The sequence below is a fragment of the Mastomys coucha genome, unplaced genomic scaffold (genome assembly GCF_008632895.1).
Source record: "Mastomys coucha isolate ucsf_1 unplaced genomic scaffold, UCSF_Mcou_1 pScaffold23, whole genome shotgun sequence".
Lineage (NCBI taxonomy): Eukaryota > Metazoa > Chordata > Mammalia > Rodentia > Muridae > Mastomys > Mastomys coucha.
In genome coordinates this window covers 15,401,033-15,423,191 of record NW_022196906.1, presented here as the reverse complement: position 1 = coordinate 15,423,191, position 22,159 = coordinate 15,401,033, and the positions used below count along the sequence as shown (strand labels likewise).

At 50.0% G+C, this 22,159-nt stretch overlaps 3 protein-coding genes across 8 annotated transcripts in view; 2 read left to right on the top strand and 1 right to left on the bottom strand.

The window, feature by feature from the left end:
* The first annotated feature begins 82 nt into the window (after positions 1–82).
* On the top strand, positions 83–3,037 carry Cdkn2d (cyclin dependent kinase inhibitor 2D). 2 transcript variants are annotated; one of them, XM_031346212.1, is made up of 3 exons: positions 83–255; positions 509–666; positions 2,157–3,037. In XM_031346212.1, the coding sequence occupies exons 2-3, from the start codon at positions 526–528 to the stop codon at positions 2,514–2,516; spliced, it is 501 nt and encodes a 166-aa protein (XP_031202072.1). In that variant the 5' UTR covers positions 83–255; positions 509–525; the 3' UTR covers positions 2,517–3,037. The 2 variants fall into 2 exon arrangements, with proteins under 2 accessions (XP_031202072.1, XP_031202073.1); XM_031346213.1 differs by having other exon boundaries at positions 468–666.
* A 374-nt stretch (positions 3,038–3,411) lies between these two features.
* On the top strand, positions 3,412–16,907 carry Kri1 (KRI1 homolog). The gene is made up of 19 exons (XM_031346193.1): positions 3,412–3,635; positions 3,731–3,804; positions 4,808–4,913; positions 6,057–6,171; positions 8,666–8,720; positions 8,796–8,845; positions 8,985–9,081; positions 9,167–9,244; positions 9,737–9,855; positions 10,213–10,339; positions 10,447–10,542; positions 11,191–11,361; positions 13,594–13,669; positions 13,757–13,845; positions 14,051–14,177; positions 14,259–14,389; positions 14,730–14,794; positions 14,864–14,962; positions 16,074–16,907. The coding sequence occupies exons 1-19, from the start codon at positions 3,542–3,544 to the stop codon at positions 16,399–16,401; spliced, it is 2,097 nt and encodes a 698-aa protein (XP_031202053.1). The 5' UTR covers positions 3,412–3,541; the 3' UTR covers positions 16,402–16,907.
* The window catches only part of Atg4d (autophagy related 4D cysteine peptidase), a 12,921-nt gene continuing 3,179 nt past the window's right edge, over positions 12,418–22,159 (bottom strand). Inside the window, exons 4-10 of one of the 5 annotated variants that reach the window (XM_031346204.1) lie at positions 21,513–21,789; positions 21,368–21,432; positions 19,229–19,359; positions 17,829–17,907; positions 17,664–17,740; positions 17,465–17,584; positions 12,418–13,621 (exon numbers count right to left, since the gene is read on the bottom strand). In XM_031346204.1, the coding sequence (XP_031202064.1) occupies positions 13,466–13,621; positions 17,465–17,584; positions 17,664–17,740; positions 17,829–17,907; positions 19,229–19,359; positions 21,368–21,432; positions 21,513–21,789 (905 nt within the window). In that variant the 3' untranslated portion in view covers positions 12,418–13,465. Of the gene's footprint in view, positions 13,622–14,547; positions 15,153–16,578; positions 17,116–17,445; positions 17,585–17,663; positions 17,741–17,828; positions 17,908–19,228; positions 19,360–21,367; positions 21,433–21,512; positions 21,790–22,159 lie in introns of those variants that run through there. The other 4 variants (XM_031346206.1, XM_031346203.1, XM_031346205.1 and 1 more) reach the window with 4 other exon arrangements.

Sequence of the window (22,159 nt, the reverse complement as noted above, 5' to 3'; positions counted from 1 at the left end):
GCCACGCCACCCCTACGGTCAAGACCAACCTTCTGGGCCACGCGTGCTGATTGGCTGATATTCCACATAGGCGGGACTTCTGGAGGTCGGCTGCTGGGCAGAACGGCTCGCGCTACTCTGTTGCGAGTTCGTAAGAAAACAAGGGCGCTCTAGGCGGGGCCTGGGAGGGCTTGCCTCGCCCACTAGCCGCGACTCCAGCAGCCAGTCCAGCGCCGGCTCAGAGCAGACCCCGCCCGCGCAAGGATCGGAGGGAGGGTGAGTCTGGGGAGACCAGGCCCAAGGGGCGGGCGCCGAAGGGCTGGGCGGGGTTCCCCGCGGCCTCTCTCGGTGACAGGGGGAGGAGCAGGCTGCGAGAGCGAGGGTACGCGCAGAGGGCGTAGGGTCTGCGGCCGGGGAGTAACCATAGAGTTTGCTCTGGTGGCACTGCAGCCCCTAGTGTTCTGACCCAGCTCTTGCTGGTACCCCAGCCCTGACCTGAACTGGGCTTGGGACTGGGTGGGTTTCACAGACCACCGGTTATCCACTATGCTCCTGGAAGAAGTCTGCGTCGGCGACCGGTTGAGTGGCGCAGCGGCCCGTGGCGACGTGCAAGAGGTGCGCCGCCTTCTGCACCGGGAGCTGGTGCATCCTGACGCCCTGAACCGCTTTGGCAAGACGGCCTTGCAGGTGAGGCCTGGCTGACACCCGGCCCCCACGCCCCATCCCTGCAAGTCTCCTGACCCGGGGTTGGTGATCCCCTAAAGTCTAATCCTTGCTTGCATCTATTTTGAGGGGGTGGTGAGGGTGGGATGGGGGAGGGGATGGCTTTTCAGCTCTAAAGAATTCCTTGTCTAATAGCCTGAAAGATTCAGTTTCGCTGCAGACCTTTATTCCGTGGGTGGGTGGGGGTTCATCTTCTTTTGGTGCCAGTCCTTGAGGACAGCTCATATTTCTTGAGGCTTCTTAAAAGACATTCGATCTCTGGATGGTGGCATGCATGTCTTCTCCAGGGGAGATAGCCATTTTTTTTTTTGAGGTGTCCTCTTGAAGAATCTCTGGTTATTTTAGGGTGAAGTCTTCATTTCAGGAGATGTAGATTTTTCCCCCTTTTGTATCTTTTGCGTGCCTCATAACAAACACGACTCATTGCTTAAAGGCCCCGTAATTTGGGTGGCACTTATAGGAGAGTCCCACCTTTTCATGGGTACTCATACATTCTGAAGATCATGCCTATGACTAAGGGAGTTATTCCTCACCAAAGGGGATCCAAATTGGCTCAAGCATCTCATTTCTCAAAAATTCTCTGTAGTTCCTAGAATATAGGGTTGTATCATTGTCGTTGGCGGTGCTTTACAGCCCTAATGATAACCCATATGGGAGTGCTCTGTCCCTGAAAGAGACTTTTGGACTTTCCCGGTTTCCTTTCTCATCCATTCTCTTTACTTATCTTTTTTTTTTTTTTGGTTTTTTTCGAGACAGGGTTTCTCTGTGTAGCCCTGGCTGTCCTGGAACTCACTCTGTAGACCAGGTTGGCCTCGAACTCAGAAATCCGCCTGTCTCTGCCTCCCAAGTGCTGGGATTAAAGGCATGCGCCACCACCGCCTGGCCTCTTTACTTCTCTTGCTTCTTCATTTTCTTTTTTATTTCTGAGACAAAGTCTCACTCTGCATCTGAGACTGGCCTTGAACTTGAGACTATGCTCCTGCCTGAGCCTCTGAGGTCCTGAGATTACAAGAGTGTGTCACTATGCCTGGCCCTTTAATGTTTTCATGAGAGTCACTTTTATAGTTAGGGTTTCTTGTGTTTTTAAGAGATCTTTGGGCTGCACAGTGGTGACATAGGCCTTCTTTAATCCCAGCACTTGGGAGGCAGATGGAGGTGGATCTCTGTGAGTTTAAGGCCAACTTGGTCTACAGAGAGTGTTCCAGGACAGCCAGAAAGAAATCCTGTCTCTGACACGGATGGGGGTGGGGCTTTGAAGGTGGGGAGGGTCCTTATTTTCAAAGAATGTGTTCTCTGGGGTCCCAGTCTGATCCCTTGGGGCCTGACTTTCCTGGGGTGTCCCCATTCACTAAAAGGACCCCTTCTCTGGTGCTCTGGATCTCTTGTAGACCTCTTTATTCTACCTGACCCTTCTCCAGTGACTCCTCTTGCCTTTCTGCTCCCCACCTCCATAGGTCATGATGTTTGGAAGTCCAGCAGTTGCTCTGGAACTCCTGAAGCAAGGTGCCAGCCCCAATGTCCAAGATGCCTCTGGTACCAGTCCTGTGCATGATGCAGCTCGCACTGGGTTCCTAGACACCCTGAAGGTTCTGGTGGAGCACGGTGCTGACGTCAATGCCCTGGACAGCACTGGGTCACTCCCCATCCATCTGGCGATACGAGAGGGCCATAGCTCCGTAGTCAGCTTCCTAGCTCCTGAATCTGATCTCCATCACAGGGACGCTTCAGGTCTCACTCCCCTGGAGCTGGCTCAGCAGAGAGGGGCTCAGAACCTCATGGACATTCTGCAGGGGCACATAATGATCCCAATGTGACCCAGGGCCACTGTCTCCAGCCTTACTGGGTGACTCGTCAACAAAGGAGGAAAGAAACTTTCTCTTTTCATGCCTGTCTACTGAAGAAGGGAGTGGGAGGAGCGATTTGTGGTTTACTGGTGTTGATTTCTCGAGTGTGTGTGTGTTTGGGGGATGTTTCTCATATGTTTTCCTCACCCCTTTTTGGTGTGTCGGACAAAAAAGGGGCACCTACAGGCAACAGCCACCTAAACGGTTCAGTTTCCTCTGCACTGGGACTACATAGAAGACCTCAGGGCAAGGGTTTAAAGCCCTAGCCTCAGAGTGAGGTCATCACTTCCCGGGCTCCTGGATGCTGGTGACCTTGGCAGGCTGTGCTCAGAGAGCCCTGAAGTGTGAGCCATCTACTTTGGGCATGGGAGGGGAAAGGGAAAACATTTCAAATCAGTTAAAAGGATAACATGAGTTCATTTTTCTTTCTTGGAAGGTTTCCAGTCTGTTGTACAGAGTTTGAAATATATATATTTATTGCTTTATGGAAAGAAATTGTTTTGTGTGATCATTTTATGTTTTGACCCATTAAACTAAGACAGCGAGGATGACTTCAGATTTAGAAGTCTGGGATGGGGTATTCAGAGGGTAGAATGAGACTAGGGATGGTGTAGGGTGATGGGACTGTCCACACGGTCATTCCCAGGGCGTCAGGGTAACTGAGTTGGGTGGGGCAGCGGTCGGGTGCTGTCAGAACGGAAGAGAGGCAGGAAACCGCGAGTGGAGAAAGGGGCCCCCAGATGTCAGCTGGGTGCCGGGAGCCGTCAGGGTGGAGAAGGGTGGGCGGTGGCTTGTGGCCTTTCCCCGCAGAGGCTTGTCCCCGTGGGTGTGGCCTGCTGAGCAAAAGGCCAACGGGATCCCGGAAGGGTGGAGGGTGGAGCGAGTTGCGTCAGTAGTGGACGTGCTCCTTAAGAAAATCCTCAGGGGGCGTGCCTAGGGGAGGCCACACCTGGAGGGGGCGTTCCCGCGCATGCGCGCTAGGTCGCACAGCCGCCATGCCGGAACCGCGCGTTTCTGGGTCTCTAAAGGTGAACGCTGGCTTTGCTGCGCGCTACAACCGTTACCGCGAGCGTGAGGAACTTCAGCGGCGTGAGTGAGGGGCGCCTGCGCAGGCCAGGGTGAGGTGAACTGGGCGGGTACGTCTGGTGATGGTAGCTACGAGGAACCCCGTGTGTATTCCACAGTGAAAGATCGCTATGGAGATCCGGACGACGGCGGCGACTCCAGTTCCGAGTCTGACTCCAGCGATGAACACGTGGTGAGCTTCGGCGACCAGGCTTCGCATCCTACCCAGTTGTACACGGGCTTTCCTTAACGGGCTTGGTTGTCCGGGAGCCTTCAAGACCCGCCCCCAGGCTTAGAGTGACAGGCAGTGCCCTCCTCGATCCAGGGATCGCCAAATACATCCTTCTTTCTGGTAGAGATTCCAAGCCTACCACCTACCGTGCTCTCACCTGGGTCTCACCTGGGTGCCTTATGGGGACGTTCTATGGGGATGTTCTAGATTTACCTCCTGACCCCTTAAGTGCAGATAGCCCCTTCAAGATATATGGTCACTGAATTTACCTTCTTTCCTAACTTGGCCTCAAGCCTCCTAGAGCACCCCAATTTAGATATACAGCGGGAGTCTGACTCTAACTCCATGTCCTGCATCTAAATCCGTTGAATAACAAGCACCATTTCCCTTGTATCTAGGGATTTACCAAATCCTCCATATTTCCCCTGAAGGACACCTTAATCTTAATCTCAAAAATAGGGTCCCATCGAACATCTAGGTACACACCCTAACCCATTGGGTGACAATGTCTAGGAGATGCCAGATCCTCACTACTATGGAGATGTGGCTCCAGACTTCCCATCAGTTCATAGAAGAAATCCTTCATTAATCCCTAGGGTTGTCATATCCTCTCTACTTTATCTTCACTTTATCCTCCATTACCACAGATGACACCTCACCGTCCTGGTTAGTAGTCCCCTAAGAACTAAACCCCAAGAATCTGACATGGAAGTATCTACTACACCATATGGGGCTCCACTGTCTTTTGAGATTATACTTCTCTGCTGGACTCCTCCTTTACTCTTGTCAAGTACCTGCCCTCTGTCTAGCCACGGCTGTCCTGACACAGTTCTGTGTATGCTTTCCCTCTCCTTGTCCATCCTCCCCTCCACTCAACCCTCAGGGTTGCTGCTCCCTGCTGCATCCCATTTTCATATATCACCACCCTACCTACACTGTGTCCAACTTCCTTTTCCTGCTTTAGGAATTTGATCACCAGCAGGAGAGAGACTTTTACAGGACTCTGTCCTTGCTAAAGAAGAAGGACCCTCGAATTTACCAGAAAGATGCTACCTTCTATCAGAGAACAGGTGGGGCAGGGGATCTTCTCTATGTGCCTTGATGTGGATGGAGTTGAGTTGTGGAATGAAGTGTTTCTCTTCCCAGTGTGGCAGTGTATAATCCAGGAGGCTGATAACTCAGGGCTCAGAGCCAGCCTGAGCTACATAATGAGATCCTGTATCAAAAAACAAAAAGTTAGGCTTGAATAGGGGTGAGATGGTAAAGTAGTTGCCATGCAAAGCCTGAAGACCTGAGCTTCATCCTGAGAAATCACATGACGGAAACTGGTGGGCACACACATTGGTGATATTGGTGCTGGGGAAGCAGAGTCAGGCAGCTCCCGGGAGGCTCACTGGGATGTCATCAGCCAGAGGCAGAGGCCAGCCTTGAGTACAGAGTGAGTTCTAGACCAGGACATCATTAAATCCTGTCTTGAAAAACCAGGTGGTGGTGGTGGTGGTGGTGGTGCACACCTTTAATCCCAGCACTTGCAAGGCAGAGACAGGCAGATTTCTGAGATCGAGGCCAGCCTGGTCTACAGAGTGAGTTCCAGGACAGCCAGGGCTACACAGAGAAACCCTGTCTCAAAAGAAAACAAAACAAAACAAAAACCAAGAAAGACCAGAGAGAGAGAGAGAGCGCACGAGAATAGATGTCATTTTACTTCTGGCATCAACATTCACAAGAAGAAAAGCTTTCCCTATGAATCTAAAGTGCCAGGTCGGAAGTGCCTCCTTATTCTTTGTGGTAGTTGCTCATGTAACTAAGCCTGGCCTCTGACTTACTATGTGTGTAGTCAAGGATGTTACTGAACTTGTGACCCCTCTATTGGGATTACATTCAGTTATGTGCTGCATATCTGAAATTGAGCAGAGCCTTGTGCTTGCTAAACAGACACTATCAATTTAGCTATATCTGCACCTGAAGATTTTGTTTGTTTAATTAGTTTGTTTGTTTTGCACATAGTGGGCTTTGGTATAGTCTGGGCTATATTGCATTCTGTCCCTGGAAATATAACCAGGGAATAAGGGTGATATACTATTTCACAATTGGAAGTGGCAGACAAGGATTCAGAACTTCTGTCTCTCCTAGCCCCGCCCCATTAGGTTTTGTGCTGGGGGGGCAAGAGGGAAGTTGTGGGCAATAGCAGGTGTCCTCTCACTATCCTACAGCCAAGGCCTCATCTTCAGAGAGTGAGGAGGAGCCAGCAGCCTTGGGGAAGCAGGAGAAAGTGCAGCCCATGTATCTGAAGGACTATGAGAGGAAGGTCATCTTGGAGAAAGAAGGGTAAGGAGGGCCTCATCCTCATCATCCTGTTCCCTAGGGGCCCTGAGGGTGTCTCAGGGTGTTCACTTGTTCCCTAAGGACCCTGAGGGTATCTCAGGGTGTTCACTTGTTCCCTAGGGACCCTGAGGGTGTCTCAGGGTGTTCATTTGTTCCCTAGGGACCCTGAGGGTGTCTCAGGGTGTTCATTTGTTTCCTGTAGATTGTTTCTCTGTGTGGCTCTGGCTGTCCTGGAACTCGCTTTCTATGCTACTGTCAGGGATTTAGGGCCACAGCACATGTGGAAGTTGAGGACTCTGTTCTCTCCTTCCATTTTGTGGAGTCTAATGACCAAACTCCAGGCCTTCCAGTTTGGCATTAAGAGCCTTTACCTGCTGAGCCATCTTTCCAGCCTTTAATTTATTATTATTGCATGGGGAAAGAGTGGTTAGACGGGTCGATGGGCCACAGCATGTGTTTGGAGGTCAGAGGACAGCTTTATACCCATTCTCTCCTACCTCTACTTGGGTCACTGTTCTTGAAGTTAGGTCCTCTGGCTTGCACAGAACATGCCTCTCCAGGCAGAGCCATGTTGCTGGCTTATATTTAGGGCTTTACAGGTAGAAAAGCACAAGATAGCCAGATATGATGGTCTTCAGACCACAATAGCCAGAGCTAAAGAAAGAAAAGCCCAAACCTCTACATCAAGAGAATCCCTGGAGCAGAGCCTCTGATCCTCCCCATGGTCTTAGGCTCTTCCCAGCAGGAGTTCAAAGCAATGTTCCACCCCAAGGGAACTGGGACAAACAGGCCCTCGGAAGTATGTGTGTAGCTGTCCTGATAAACACCCATTGTGATATGAAGTCACTGAAGATTGAGGCCAAGCATGGAGATGCTGAGCTCTAATCTAAGACCTCAGGAGATAAAAGTAGGAAGGTGGAAAGTCTGGGCCAGCCTCCGCTATGTGGTGACACTCAAAACCCCAAAGGTCTGTAGGAGGGTTAGCAGAGAGTGATGTTCACTGCCAGGGCGCCTTCAGTGCCTGGGACTCAGGCAGCAGAAGGAAAGAACTGACTTCTACATCACACTGAGGCATACGTATGTATACACACCATGAATACAATGTCATTTTACTTTTTCTTACCTTGGGCTTTAGAGATGGTTCAGAATTTAGTTCCTATACTCATGTCAAGAAGATCACAACAATCTGACTTTAAGGGGGTTCTGTGTCTACCCACCAACACATACATATGATATAAAAAATATTTTTTAATATTTTTAAAAGCTGGACAGGTAACACAGCAGTCAAGAGTGCTTGGTGTGCTGGGCGGTGTTGGCGCACGCCTTTAATCCCAGCAGTTGGGAGGCAGAGGCAGGTGGATTTCTGAGTTCGAGGGCAGCCTGATCTACAAAGTGAGTTCCAGGACAGCCAGGGCTATACAGAGAAACCCTGTCTCAAAAATACCAACAAAAAAAAAAAAAAAAGTGCTTGGTGTGCTTCCAAAGGTCATGAGTTCAATTCTCAGCACCCACACCAGGTGGCTACCATCTGCTTGAAATTCCAGCTTTCAGATCCCCTTAGAATACCAGGGGATGCAATATCCTCTTCTGAACATTACAGGCATCCACACACATGTGACATGTAAACATGTGCACATAAATATTGTTCAAAAACAAAAAGCCAAGGGCTAGTGCACAGGCATCAGTGGACGGCTGGCTTGCCATGTGGAAAGCCGCTGGTTTGCTCTCCAGCACTGTTTTAAAAAGAAGGCACAGAAGAATGGAGAAAAATATTGTGAAATAAAAATACAGTTAAAACTAAAAAGTTCTAAAAAAAAAACAAAAACAAAAAAACTAAAGAGTTACAGCCAGACTCAGGAACTCATACCTATAACCCCAGCACTCTAGAAACAGGAGCAGGACTATGGCCATGAATTTTAGGTCAGACAGCTTCAGGTAGCAAGTTACAAGCCAGGTAGAACTACATCCTAAATCCCTTGTCTTTCGGGGTGGGAGGTGGGGTATACTAAATGGCTCAGTGGGTAAGAGCACTTGCCATTAAAGCAGAAGAATGTGAGTTCAGATTCCCAGCAGCCATGTTAAACGTGACTCCAGCCTTGGGGGCAGAGATAGTGGATTGTGAACAGTGAGAGGCTGTCTCAGAATAATACAGAGGAGAGCTGGGCATGGTGGCTCACTCTGATAATCACAGCACTCTGGATATAGAGGGAGGTAGAGCTCTGAGTTCTAGCCCATAGGGAGTTCAGGCTAGCCAAGGGTACATATGCCTTATATGGCTCTCAGTTTTCTTTTGCTAGTCTTTTTGGCACCTGGCACCTGTAGCCATGTCCATGCAATACATGCACACATTACATACATTCCCATATATAAAAGATTTCTTTGGGAAAAATAGTAAGTAGACATAATGCCCAATAAACCCATTTTAAACTGAAGACATTGTGTGTTGCGTTGTTGTGTGCCAGTGCTACATTCTAAGTTCCCACTGTTTCTTGTACAGCAAATATGTGGACGAGGACAACTCTGATGGGGAGACCATTGACCGCAGGTTCCAGGTGGGTAGAACAACAGCTGCCTGCAGGTATGAGGGTCTGTAGCTGGCCTGGGGCCCACATCCAATCCCTCCACAGGAAACATCCACAAAGAGTTACGTAGAAGAGCAGAAACAGCTGAAGGAAAGGTAAGTGTGGGCTGGGGTGGGTGGAACAGGAGAGTTGCTGCAGTGTCTGTCAGCATCCCCTTGCCACGGTGTCACCTTGAGGTCTCAGAGCTTAGGGTTAGTCATGAACCAGTGCTGAAGTTTGTTCCATGGCATGCAGCTTCCGGGCTTTTGTGGAGGACAGCAGTGACGAGGACAGTGCTGGGGAAGGTGGCTCTGGCTTGCTGCAGAAGCACACTAAGAGTGGGGAAGAAAAGGTTAGTACCAGAGGCCTGCTGGGGGCTGGGGCTGGAGCCAGCAGGCAGCTGGAGACCTGAGGACCTGAGTGCTTGCCTTCCACAGGCCCAGGAGGAAGTGGACTACCTGGAGTGGCTAAAGGGGCAAAAGGAGATTAACAGCTCTGAGTCGCTGAAAGAACTGGTAAGTCCTCAGGCCAAATTGCCTATTAACTGCTATATCTCACCTTGCACTCCCAGATACCGAAGGACTCTTGAGGGCCTGAGATTTGGCTCAGTGGTAGAGCCCCTTCCTAGCTTTTCCTAGTAAGCAGCTGGTCATGCCTTAGGGATTGTGCTTACCTAGAACACACGAGGCCCTGAATTCCATTCCAGCACCAAAAACTAAGCAATGGCATATTTGAAGAGACCTATGAACAGTTTCTGGACTACACTTTCTCAGTTCCTCAAATCTGTAATCTCAATACTTGAGAGACTGAAACAAGATTGTAGCTAGTGCCTAGTTAGGTTGGGCTACACAGCCAGTTGTTGTCTCAAAAAAGAAAAAAAGGCACAAAGGGGTGGTAATTTACCTACCCCAGCTTGGCTGTGAAGTTTCAGATCCGTGGGTCCATCGCAGGCTACCTCCATGCCCCTCACCAGGAGACTGAGCTTATGGCACCCTCTCTTTGCATAGACACACCTCAAGGAGTACTGGAACAACCCAGAACTGGATGAGGGCGAACAGTTCCTGAGGGACTATATCCTCAACAAACGCTATGAAGAGGAGGAGGAGGAGGAGGAAGAGGAGGGAGGGTAAGCAGCCACCTCTTCTTTCTAGGGTGTACCTCAGGTTGTTCTCCAGCATCCAGGCGAGGCAACAAAGGGCCTAGCTAAAAAATAGTTCTTATTATTTCTAATTTCTTCATTACATTTATTTCTTTTCAGGGGTAGGGCAGTATACCAAAGATAGGCATCATACTTGTGGGAGTTAGTTCTTTCCTTCCATCATGTGGAACCATAGGATTGAACTCAGGTTCTCAGGCTTGTCAGCAAGCACCCCTGAACAATCTTAGCAGCCCCTTTTGTCGAGTTTTTGTGGGGGTAAAATGAGGTCATGTCTGGCCGGGCTCATCAGACTCCTGAGCCTTACTGCATCATGTTGTCCTTCAGGGCTCCAGGCCCCCCAGTCCAGCTGGCAGTGGACGACTCCTCGGATGAAGGGGAGCTATTCCTGAAGAAGCAGGAAGACTTTGAACACAAGTACAACTTCCGCTTTGAGGAGCCTGACTCAGCCTCAGTGTGTGCCCAGGCCTGGGTCAGGGAGGACATGGCTGTGCCATGTGGGTCCAGCCTTTCAACCCCATACCATCTCTGAGGTCCCTCTGGCTCCTTTCTTGCCCACAGGTCAAGACATACCCACGAAGCATTGCATCATCTGTACGCCGAAAGGATGAGCGCAGGAAGGAGAAGCGGGAAGAGACAAGGGAACGGAAGAAGAGGGTGAGTGTGGCTGGGCGTGGCAGTGCTTGCCAGTGATTCCTTCACCCCCACCTCCAGCCCTCCAGAGCCAAGGCACAGACACTGAAACTTTTGGACCTGCCTGAGGTAGGTAGAGATTTCAAGGCCAAGCAGGGAAACCAACTTAAACCATCTTCTCTGAAGAAAGTAAAAAGAAGGTGGTGCCACACACCTTTACAGGAAGCAGTGGCAGGAGGAGTCTAGGCCAGCCTGGGCTATGAAGACCTTATGTTAAAAAAAAAAATAATAATAATAGAGGGTAAAAATAAGCTGGCATGGTGTTGTGCACCTCTATTGACAGTTCAGGTCACTACAGTTTCAAAGTTAGCCTGGTCTACATAAAGAATTCTAGGCCAAAAGAAAAAAAAAAGAATTCTAGGCCATCTTGAGTTAGATAGAGTTGCCTAGTGCATAAAGCGCTGGCTGTCATCCAAGCACTGAAGGAAACAGGCGTAGCCGACAGTGCCTACATTCTCAGAGTTCAGGAGGTGGAGGCAGGAGGATATGTAGTTAAGGTCACTCTGAGCTACTTAAGATCCTGTCTCAAAAGAAAACAGAAAACTGCTTGTATTGGGAGGCCCCTGTGCAAGGCTCTGCCGAATAGTAATTCTGGGCTGCTCTAACCCACAGGAGAAGGCCAGGAAGCAGGAGGAGCTGAAACAGTTAAAGAACCTAAAGAGGAAGGAGATTCTGGCCAAACTGGAGAAGCTGCGACAGGTCACTGGTAACGAGACACTGGGTCTTGAGGAGCAGGACCTGGAGGATGACTTTGACCCTGCCCAGCACGACCAACTCATGCAGGTGATTGCTCAGAAAGTGGTCTGTGGGGCCAGAGGTCTCCTAGCTGTTGGCCTCAAAGAATGACTTGACCTCTGTGGCACCTTTTTCTTTGCCTTCAGTGTGGGGGTTGGTGCAGCACTGCCTCTGGCTAAGGAAAGATGGGTGGGAGGAGTTGATGCAGAAGGGTAGATGGGTAAATATGCAGGAACAGTGGGTTACATACCGAGGCAACTGCACTGGGTCAGGAGGATTCAGACTTGAAGGCATGCCTGGGAGACAGTGGGGTGGAGGTCAGCATTCAGCCATATAAGATCCCCTGGGAGAGGGGCATGGGAAGGCCTAGCATGTGGCTCAGTGATAGAACCCTTGCTTACAATCCCCCAATAAGGGGCTACAGCTGTAGCTATGATAGAGCACCTTTCTATCTCTGGGGTACAGCCTCTACTACAAAAAAAAAAAAAAAACAGAAAAGGAGAGAGAAAAAACAACAGCAGAAACTGGAACCCACCCAAGCTAACGCATAACCCAGATTAGCACATGCTCAGTGGAGCCAGTTGCTTCCTTGATGACTGCAGGGCAAAGGGGCTGGAACTCACTCTGCCTCTGTCTGCCTTCAGGAGAGAGTTCAGACAGATACCACCAACACAAGGATGAGGAGCTCAGGGTTGTGCTCAGCTACACAGTTCTAATGCAGCCTGGGGATGGGGGCAGGGGGAAGAGTAGTTTTTTTTGTTTGTTTGTTTGTTTTTTTGGTTTTTCAAGACAGGGTTTCTGTTAACATTTGTTGTACTGGAAGAACAGAGCACCATGTTTTAGAAACAGATGTTGAGAAGTCTGTAAGAAAAGGCTGGGCCTGTGATGCCCCAGGTGGGCCACTAGCCAAGCAGAGGAAGTCTTGGGAAGAGGCTGAAGGCACACTGATTGGTAGGCTTAGTGAGGACTGCCGAGCGCTGTAGAGCTGTCTGCTCTCTTATTATTTAAGGCACTTCTCTGGTCTTAGCTTTGGTTTCTCCATAGAAGAGCAAGGTGCTGTTGCTTATGGTAGCTGTAAAAATGTCATCAAGAACCTGCTCCAGGTTGAGCACATACAAAATATTTAATAAGTGTACAGATAGCCTAAAGAGATAGCTCTCAGCCTTTAAGAGTATTGGCTGTTCTTCCAGAAGACCAAGGTTCAATTCCCATCACCTACATGTCACCTAATAGCTCACTGTAACTACAGACCAAGGGGACCTGATTCCCTCTTCTGGCCTCTAGGAGCATCAGGCATGCATGTGGCATAGGCATACATTGCAAACAAAACTCCATACATACTGAGTAAAAATAAAGGCAGAAAAAAATGAAAGTAAATGCACAGTGGACCATGTCCTCTGGCAGGCCCGCAATGTGTTTCTATGGTCTTAGAATTCAGGGTACCCAGCTCCAACTGCCTTGTAATTGTGATCCTATCATATACCTGACATATCCCTGTATAGACTTGGATCACAGTAGCCATGGAGACATGTGGCCACAGCGTCCTTGTAGAATCACAACTGTGGCCTCAGATGTGGATTGTAGTGTCTGGACAACACTGGGCTTTTAATGTATACTGGGACAGCACCCTACCATCTGAGTTACAGGCTTATTTTGTAGCCCAGGCTAGCCTGCTACTCATGATCCCCTGGGCTGAACCTCTACCTGCTGAGTACAGGTATGTACCATGTCAAGTGTAGGTAGGATCTTGGAGGAAACTTTCTCTCAGCCTATCAGGAATGATGACAGCTCAGTGGAGTCCTGACTAGCGATTATGTCGTGGGTAGTAGGGCACAAGTGATGGCAGGCTCTGAATCCTACAGAGATGTAGCTGTTGTGTGAAATCAGTGCAGCCTAGATAACAGGTGGTGTCGTGGAGGGTCTCAGCACACAGGAGACCATTTCTTGGAAGACTCTGGAGCTACACAAAGTTGGGTGTGTTGGCATGGGTTTATAATCCTAACAATTGAGAATCTGAGGCAGGACTACCAGCTTGGGCTTCAAGACTTTCAATAAAAGCACACACTTGCAATCACCACACTCAGGGTTAGAAGCAAATGGATCACACAGTGTCAAGACTAGCCTCTGGTACATAGTCTGAGGTTAGCCTGTCCTACATAAAACCCTGTCTTGTACAACAGTAAGGCTGGTGAATTGTGCTGGCATTGGCATGGTGCAGCTGAGCTCCTGTAGGTGTGTGGGTGCTGCAGCCCCTTAGGCCTCTCTTTCCTTCTCTTGCAGAAATGCCTTGGAGATGCCTTCTACGGTACTGCAGAGGAAGAGAAGCCACAGTTTGAGGAAGAAGACGGGCTGGAAGGTGCATGTCTTTAGAAAGCAGGAGAAGCAGGATCGGTGCAGCCCGGGTGTGGTCCTCACTTTACCCTTCTGTCCTCTGTGGAACCAGATGACTGGAACTGGGACATGTGGGGTGGACCTGAGCAAGATGGGGCCTGGAGCCAGCAGGAGCTGCACTGTGAGGACCCTGACTTTAACGTGAGTGCCACTGGTGTGAGTCTGCAATAGGTGCAGCTGACAGAGCAAGAGCTTTCTGTGAACATGTTCCTAGCCTTGGCTGCACAGCACATTTGAGGCCAGTGTGGTTTGTGTGAGACCTTAAGAACAATGAGTATCCCTGGTGGGGTCTGGATGCTCCAGAAGCATTTAACACTGGTCTGATCTGACCGGCTCCTTCTGATAGATGGATGCAGACTATGACCCCAGCCAACCACGGAAGAAGCTTCGTGAGGCCCCCACCTCAGGCAAGAGAAAACGCAAGTCTCCATTTGCAGCTGCAGTGGGGCAGGAGAAGCCCATGTTTGACCCTGGTGAGGCACAAGGCATGATGGGGCAGTGTGCCTCATGAGGCTTTGAACACATACTACCCTGGCTGTGTATCTCTTGTGCAGGGGACAAGACATTTGAGGAGTACCTAGATGAGTACTACCGTCTAGACTATGAGGACATTATCGACGACTTGCCCTGTCGTTTCAAGTACCGCACTGTGGTGCCCTGTGACTTCGGGCTCAGCACAGAGGAGGTAGGGACAGGGCTGGCAGGGGAAATTGAGGGAAGGGCAAGGGGTTGGAGGAGGTGAACATTCTCTGTGAAGAGGTCTGACAGGAAGATCTGGAGTTCAGTGCTGCCTCTGTCACTAAGAGCTGAAACGGTGTTAATAGAGGCCAGCACTAGAAAGGCTGAGGTGGGAGAATACTCTGTGTATTCCAGGATAGCCTGAGCTACAGAGTGACATTCAAACAGCCCCTGCCCCAATATCAAACACTGAACTCAGTTGCCCTCATTCTCCGCATAACTGCTCAGGGACTGAGGTCGGAGGCAGACCCCGGGACCACACAACAGGTATCTTCTTCCTCATGCAGATCCTTGCAGCAGATGACAAGGAACTGAACCGCTGGTGTTCCCTGAAGAAGACCTGCATGTACAGGTGACAGCAGGGTGGTGGGGAATGGGGGGAGAGAGTTTGGACAGTTTCTAGAACACCTCTGGTGCACAGGTCGGAGCAGGAAGAGATGCAGGAGCAGCGTGTATACAGCCAGAAGGCCCAGAACATGTGGAAGAAGAGGCAGATCTTCAAGTCCCTGTGCCAGGAAGAGTAAGCACTGGGCCGGGGAGGGTGGCAGCAGCCCATGGAGCTGACACCAGGTGTGCAAACTGTAGGCCAGTCACAGTCCCTTGTGGTACGGTGACTTTAGGTTCAGACTTCAGAGACTGAGTCATGCTAAAACACTCAGGTTAAGGATCAGAAGGACTGAACCCCGTGGTGCACATCTGCAATCCCAGTCCTAGGGAGGCAGGATGGGGCTCATTAGTTTGAAGCCAGCCTGGGCTCCACAGCAACACCCTGCCCTTGGGTCTGTGTAGTCCTCTTGGAGCTTCTTAATGTAGACCAGGGTGGTCTCAAACTCTCAGAGTTCTCCCTCTGACTCAAGTGCTTAGATTAAAGGTGTGTGCCACTACGCCTAGTGAGATTCTGTTCAGTGTGATTAAAATCCTGAGTTTTATCCCAAGCCTGAACAAAATAAATTCTTACAAGCACACTACAGACTTGTTAGGACCTAGACCCTCAGTTGTGACAGACATGGCCACTTCACTAAAGGCACATGGACTTGACTGACATACATGGCTTCCGCTGGTGCAGCTAATCTATAGTTGTCATATTTATGAGAGTTATCCCAGGAAGCTGAGGCCATCTGGGTTCTGTAGTAAGACAACAAAACCATAGTTTTGGCTGAGTGGGCAGAGTGCTTCCCTGGCATGTATAATTGGGCTCTATCTCAGCACTGTATAAAAACCCCAGAAGAGCTCTGAGTTCAAGGCCAATGTGGTCTACAGTGAATTCCAGAACAGCCAGAGCTACATAGTGAGGCCATATCACTCCACCCTGCTTTAAAAAAAAAAAAAAGCCGGGTGGTGGTGGCGCATGGTTTTAATCCCAGCACTTGGGAGGCAGAGGCAGGCGGATTTCTGAGTTCAAGGCCAGTTTGGTCTACAGAGTGAGTTCCAGGATAGCCAGGACTACACAGAGAAACCCTGTCTCAAAAAAAACCAAAAGAAAAAAAAAAGTTAAAGGTCATTTGGGTACACAGAGTTTAAGGCTAGCCTGGGCTACATGAACCCCCTTCTCAAACAAACAAAAAGGGCAAAGAGGGGAAAATCATGTTCTGAACAGCAGGCTGACTTAAGCTTTTCTTTTCCTCCTATAGGGTGGAAATGTCCACAGAAGCCACAGGAAAGTCACGGAGCAAGGCCAGCCCACAAGTACAGCTGCCTGTGCCCAGTGGAGCTGATGGGAATAAGCCCCAGGCTGAGACCTTAGTAGCCAAGGACGAGGAGGTGGCCCACACATCCTGCCCAGAGAAGCTAGCATCCCAGAAGCAGAAGAGCAAGAAGGCCAGGCTGCTGGGTCCCACAGTGACACTTGGTGGTCACAAGTTCAGCAGACAGAGATTACAGGCCTTTGGTCTCAACCCCAAAAGGCTGCACTTCCGCCAGCTAGGTCGTCAACGGAAGAAACAGCAGAGCCATTCCTGAGGGTCACAGGGAGCCAACCTGCCTCTCTACAACTAAAGCTGCTGACCATACTCCGCTGTCAACCTACGTAAGCTGCCTGCAGGAGGGGGTACTGCTGTTTCTAACCTTGGAAACTGAGGCTGCCAGAGCTCTGTCTTCCCCTACGGACACCCTAAAATGTCAACAATGCCAGGCATGTTCAAGTCTGCATCTTTATCAGTCTCCACCCAGCAGTCAGTCAGTTCTCCCAGGACAGGGTCTTTGGACCTTGGGACTAGTGAGTACAGGGACCCAGTGCAGGCTACAGAACTTGAATCAGGCCCTGAGTGAGTGCCCTGGAGCCCACTCTCCATCCCTGCCTCCTGAGGAGACAGGGGCAGCTGGGGATGAGGACATCGAAAGGGCACAACCCCAAGCTGGGGCCTGGAAAGGTCTCAGCTGTGTTAGGGAGGACATGAGGGTCCAGCACCACCACTGGAGTTGCAGATCCCATACCTGACATGACATAAATAAAAAAATAAATAGTCTGGCATCTTTCCCCGTCCCTTCCCATTATAAAAACACAAAGTCCTCAGAGCTGGGCCTTTTGGCCTTGAGTAGGCGTCCTGTGCAAGGTAGCAGCAGTGTGGGCTGGGAAAGCTGGGTGCAGAGGGCATCCAGGCTGTGGTCCTGAGCGTGGCCTTCAGCCACTGTGAACATGGGGTACCGTTCCGTGACTGAGGAGGAGCTGAGGATCTGGAGGAGGATGGAGGAGAGTGGTCTCAGTTCAGGGTCTTTAAGAACCAGCTGTGACAGCTGGGCCATGCATGATTGGCTCAGTCTGTGAACAGCTGCCCTGAAACTTCTGAAGAGCTCCGGTGGCTGACCCCAAAATACCCGCAGTGGCCGAAGCTTTTCAGGTCTATTCTGGGCTGAGCTTCCTAGTGGTGGACAAAACCACCTTGACTGAAGTACACTTTGACATACTTCTGCTGTCAAGTGGTCTGTTACTGTCCCAGGAGTGTGGGTGGAACCCAGTCTGTCTAGCACACTGGAGGCAGGAGCACTGCCTCTAAGATGTAATACCTCCATGATGGTAGCTCACCCTCATCAGTTCCGAGCAGAGTGTCTCAAACTCCTTCCTGTTCCCAGCATAGAACCCCACGGTACAGCTGGGGTCCATCTTGGCAAAGGCCATCTTGCGAGGCGAGGTGCAGTGAAAGGACTGGGCAGATAAGAGAGGTTTGAAGGACCCCAGTTTTGTGCCCATATTTGCTGCCCCCATTTCAAAGCCACCAGCTCACCTCCAGGGGGAAGTTGGCCTGGCTGACATCCACAGTGGGCTGGCAGTAGTGGGGATCCAGGTAGAGCAGAAAGTCATCTAGTGAGGAAAGGGAGACAAGTGTAAACTGGAGTGGATAAGAGGAAGGTGGAGTGCTGTGACCCCAGAAAAAGGGGTTGTGCCTTACCCTGATAGCCAATGAAGTACAGTGAATGCCGGGGTTTGCCCCCCATAATGCCCAGGCAGAGTTCTGAACGCAGAAGCTCCTGTAGAAGAGAGGCTGGTGTCAGACAGGAGCTCAACACACTGAGCAGGTACCTAGCTAACCAACCCAGTCTGATGGCACTAAGGTTTCTAGAGCAAAAACAGCCTTATCTGTTGGATGTAAAGGCCTTATAGAGAGGGGGCCATATAACTACTTTTTTAAAAAAAATATATACTTATTTATTATATGTAAGTACACTGTAGCTGTCTTCAGATACTCCAGAAGAGGGCATCAGATCTCATTATGGATGACTGTGAGCCACCATGTGGTTGCTGGGATTTGAACTCAGGACTTTCAGTAGAGCAGTCGATGCTCTTAACCATTGAGCCATCTCTCCAGCCCACCATATAACTTCTTATAAGATTTTTTTGTTTGATTTTGTTTTTCTGGCTATCCTGGAATTCACTGTATACCAAGCTGATCTGAAACTCAGAAATCCACCTGTCTCTGCCTCCCAAGTGCTGGGATTAAAGCCATGCGCCACCACCGCCCAGTCATGCTGCTCTCTTTTCCCAGGACACCTTTCTAGCTCTTTATGTGTCCTCTAGAAGGTCCTCCTGCCTCAGCCTTCCAGGAGCTTGGACAGATTGACTGCTTTTAATAAGAAAATACATTTGTGTGCTGGGATTGACCTACATGCTGCCTGGCACAGACTTCCACCTTGAGCTTCTTCCTCAGGCTTCCAGAACATTCCAGCTTGTTTTCAGAAGGTCCACTCTACCTGACATACTCAGAATTTGGGCTCCTTTCACTGGCTTTGAATCCCAGTCCCCATGATAGCAAATGTATCTGTTGCAGCTGTGTCACTAGTGGGCAATGCTGAGTGTGAGGACCTGCATTCAATCCCTAGAACCTATGGCAGAAGCATGCTAGTATGTGTCTTGTAAAACCAGGTGGGGGCTGGGGAGATGGCTCAAAGGACAGGAGCACTTGCTTACCAAGCACAAGGGCCTAAGTGCAAAACATTAGCACCTGTGTAAAACCTTGGGCATGGTCACAAATCACTATAACCCAGTACTGTGGGGCAGAAATGGGGTATCACTAGGGACTGCTGGCTGCCACCCCAGCTCCGGGGCTAGTGAGAGACCCTGTCATAAAGGAATAATGCAGAGTGACAGAGTAGGTACCCTGTGTCTTCACACTTCCACATGTGCACACCCATACACATACATGTGTATGTACCACATATACTTACGTAACAGAAAAGGACACTCTCATGCATGCACGCACATGCACACACATACAAATGAGTGACACCCATGGTTGACCTCTGTTAAGTATGGAGGCCCGAAGGCAGAGGTGTCCCCTTACAGGGTGCTTACCTTCACACAGGGCACATACACAGGGTTAAGGGTCTCCCCACCTAGTCGTACAGGCACCAGGATGACCACAGACTTCCATTCCGCTGTAGGATCTGGCCAAGACACCAGGCGTGCCACATCTGCCTTGTACACTGTGGGGACAGGGCAGCAGGTCACCTTTCTACCCAGGCTTGTAGCCCCAGGAGCATACCATCAGCCTTGCAACTCCTGGTGAGCAATGCAGTCCTCATCTGCAGAGACTTTCTAGTACACCGAGTCCTAAACAATCCTGGGACCTCCGGGCAAGTGCTGACTATCCCATTAGCAGGAAGTGAGGGCCTGAGGGTTCATGAGACACGGACTGGCCTACAACTCTATGTAGCCATGATGACTGTGATGCCTGACCACCCATCCTGTTATACCTCTCATGAGCCAACACTGCAGATGTGTGCCATGCAGTGTTGAGCATGAAACCCAAGGCTTTAGGCATGCTAAGGAATTGTTCTCTCTTACCAGATGAGCCAAAAGCTCAGTAACACAGGGGTTCTAGGCAGGCATCAGCAAGGCCCACTTTGTTACTTGTGATGCTGGGGACAAATTTCAGAGCCTGTCTGTCAGCGTAACCCCCTTACCATTTAACTTCATTTCAAGCCCCACTCAGCCGCAGCCTGTGTGTGCCTGGATAGTGCACATTCCTATGTGTATGGGTACATATACCCGTGTGTGGACCCCTGAGGTCAGAGGGCAGCTTCCAGTGTTGTCCCTCAGGAATACCCCACCTTATATTTGACAGGGTCTTTCACTGGCCTAAGGCTCAACAACTAGGTTAGGCTGGCTTCCAGACAACCCCAGGGATCGCCCTGTCAGCACTCACCGTGGCTCTGCTGATGGAAACAACTGAGCTACCTCCTCAGCCCACATAAACACACACCCCATTCTTTTGAAACAGGATCTCACTATGCAGCTCTGGCTGTTTTGAAAGTCATCGTGTAGAATAGGGTGGACTAGAACTGACTGGCTCTGCCTCACATGTCAGAGTTAACAGCATAAAACACCATACCCGCCTCTTTTTCCAGACAGGGTTTTTCTGCGTAGCCCTGGCTGTCCTGGAACTCACTCTGTAGACCAGGCTGGCCTCAAACTCAGAAATCTGCCTGTCTCCGCCTCCTAATGTGGGGATTAAAGGTGTGCACCACCACTGCCTGGCGGTCTCATAATTCTTACATGGTAGCTTTGAGACCAGCCTGGGCTATAAGAGACCCTAACTTAATATAAGCAAAACTATATAAATATAATTAGCTGACCTGGAAGAAAGCAATAGCTAATATTTGGGCACCTTCTATGAGCACCATTTTTATTAATTTATCCATCATGTGTGGGTCAGTTCTCTCCTTCAACCATGTGGGTTCAGGAGATCCAATCCATGTTATCAGGCTTGGCTGCAAGAACCTTCACTGGCTGAGCCGCCATCTGTCTGGCCCTCTTGTAAAAATAATAATAATAATAATAATAATAATAATAATAATAATAATAACAATAATAACAACAACAACAACAGCATCATCACCATCGTGTGTCTGGTGGTGTACATGCTAAAGCACAAAACTGGAGGTCAGAGAACAACTTTGTAGAAAGGTGCAGAGTTCAGATACGAGCTGTCAGGCTTTTGCAGCAAGCCCCTTCAGTCACTGAGCCATCTTGTGGACCCCACAGTTTTTGGGATCAGTGAATCCTCTGCCAGCTTGTGAGCATGAGGATACCTGACTAGCTAACAATCAGCATAGTTTGGTATAGTTAAAGTGAGCAGGGCTAATGGGATAGCCAAGCACGTAGAGGCGCCTGCTGCCAAGCATGATGGCCCAAGTCCCATCTCTGGAATCCACAGGAGAGAACCCATTCCCCCACAAGGTCAACTACACCTTGGTACAAGACTCCCACCCCACCACATACACAAAAAATACGTGTAGTGTGTTTTTTTTTTTAAGTGGGATTGAAGTGAAGGATGAAGGAGGGTCTCCCCTCTTGAATCTTTCATTCTGACTTTCTAGGTCTTGCAGAGAGGCAGGAGAGGAAACCTCTACCCCCAAACTTGCATCAGCCCCTGAGAAGTCAGGGCTTTGGGTAGGGCTGGCTCAGGTAGACGCTTGTTCCCAGCCTTACCTGTACAGTCCTGAGAGACGTACACCACCAGGCGGGGGACCTCTGAGCAACTCTCCACAGCTTTCCTGGGGGCAGGAAAGCAGACAGGCTTAAGTTCCCGGGGTCACCAGCAGCTCCTATCTTCCTTCCCTGCAGTGGGTCTCACCTGAGGATGTGTGCCACCACAGAGGGCCCGTACCAGTCTCCTGCCTTCTTGCCAGAGCTCCGCCCAAGCTCCACTAGCCGATGTAGACCAAAGGGGGCCTGGGGATGATCAGCAAACCAGGAAACAATCCGCCGGTGCCAATGATCCTGTTCCATCTCCAGTGTACCCTGGGTCCATCGTGAAGGCCCACGACGAACAGGCCCTCGGTAGCGACTGGGAGAGGCTGGCCCTGGTATTTCAGAGGAAGCCAGTCCTGTGCCCTCCACCCACCTCCAGTCTGAGGAAGAGATGAAACTTAGAGCTAAACATGTACACTTAGAGCTAAACTTCGGCACAACATTCCTACTTCCCCCCTTTTGACTCATACCTCTAATACTCATGGGAACTACAAATTGACCTACTTTTTTGTTTTGTCTTTTGTTTTTTTGAGACCGGGTTTCTTTATAACAGCCATGGCTGTCCTGGAACTCATTCTGTAGACCAGGATGGCCTCAGACTTACAGAGACCCACCTACCTCCCAAGTGCTGGAATTAAAGGCCTGCACCACCAAATCCTGCCAAAACCTTTAAAAGGTTTATTTTTGGGCTGGTGAGATGGCTCAGCGGGGAAGAGCACCGACTGCTCTTCGGAAGGTCATGAGTTCAAA

Excerpts from the sequence above, each read along its gene's own strand:
- Cdkn2d (XM_031346212.1), top strand. The coding sequence starts at position 526 with ATGCTCCTGGAAGAAGTCTGCGTCGGCGACCGGTTGAGTGGCGCAGCG. Across the intron at positions 667-2,156 it reads TTGGCAAGACGGCCTTGCAG|GTCATGATGTTTGGAAGTCC; the intron begins GTGAGGCCTGGC and ends CCACCTCCATAG.
- Kri1 (XM_031346193.1), top strand. The coding sequence starts at position 3,542 with ATGCCGGAACCGCGCGTTTCTGGGTCTCTAAAGGTGAACGCTGGCTTT. Across the intron at positions 9,082-9,166 it reads CTAAGAGTGGGGAAGAAAAG|GCCCAGGAGGAAGTGGACTA; the intron begins GTTAGTACCAGA and ends TGCCTTCCACAG. Across the intron at positions 14,795-14,863 it reads AAGAAGACCTGCATGTACAG|GTCGGAGCAGGAAGAGATGC; the intron begins GTGACAGCAGGG and ends TCTGGTGCACAG.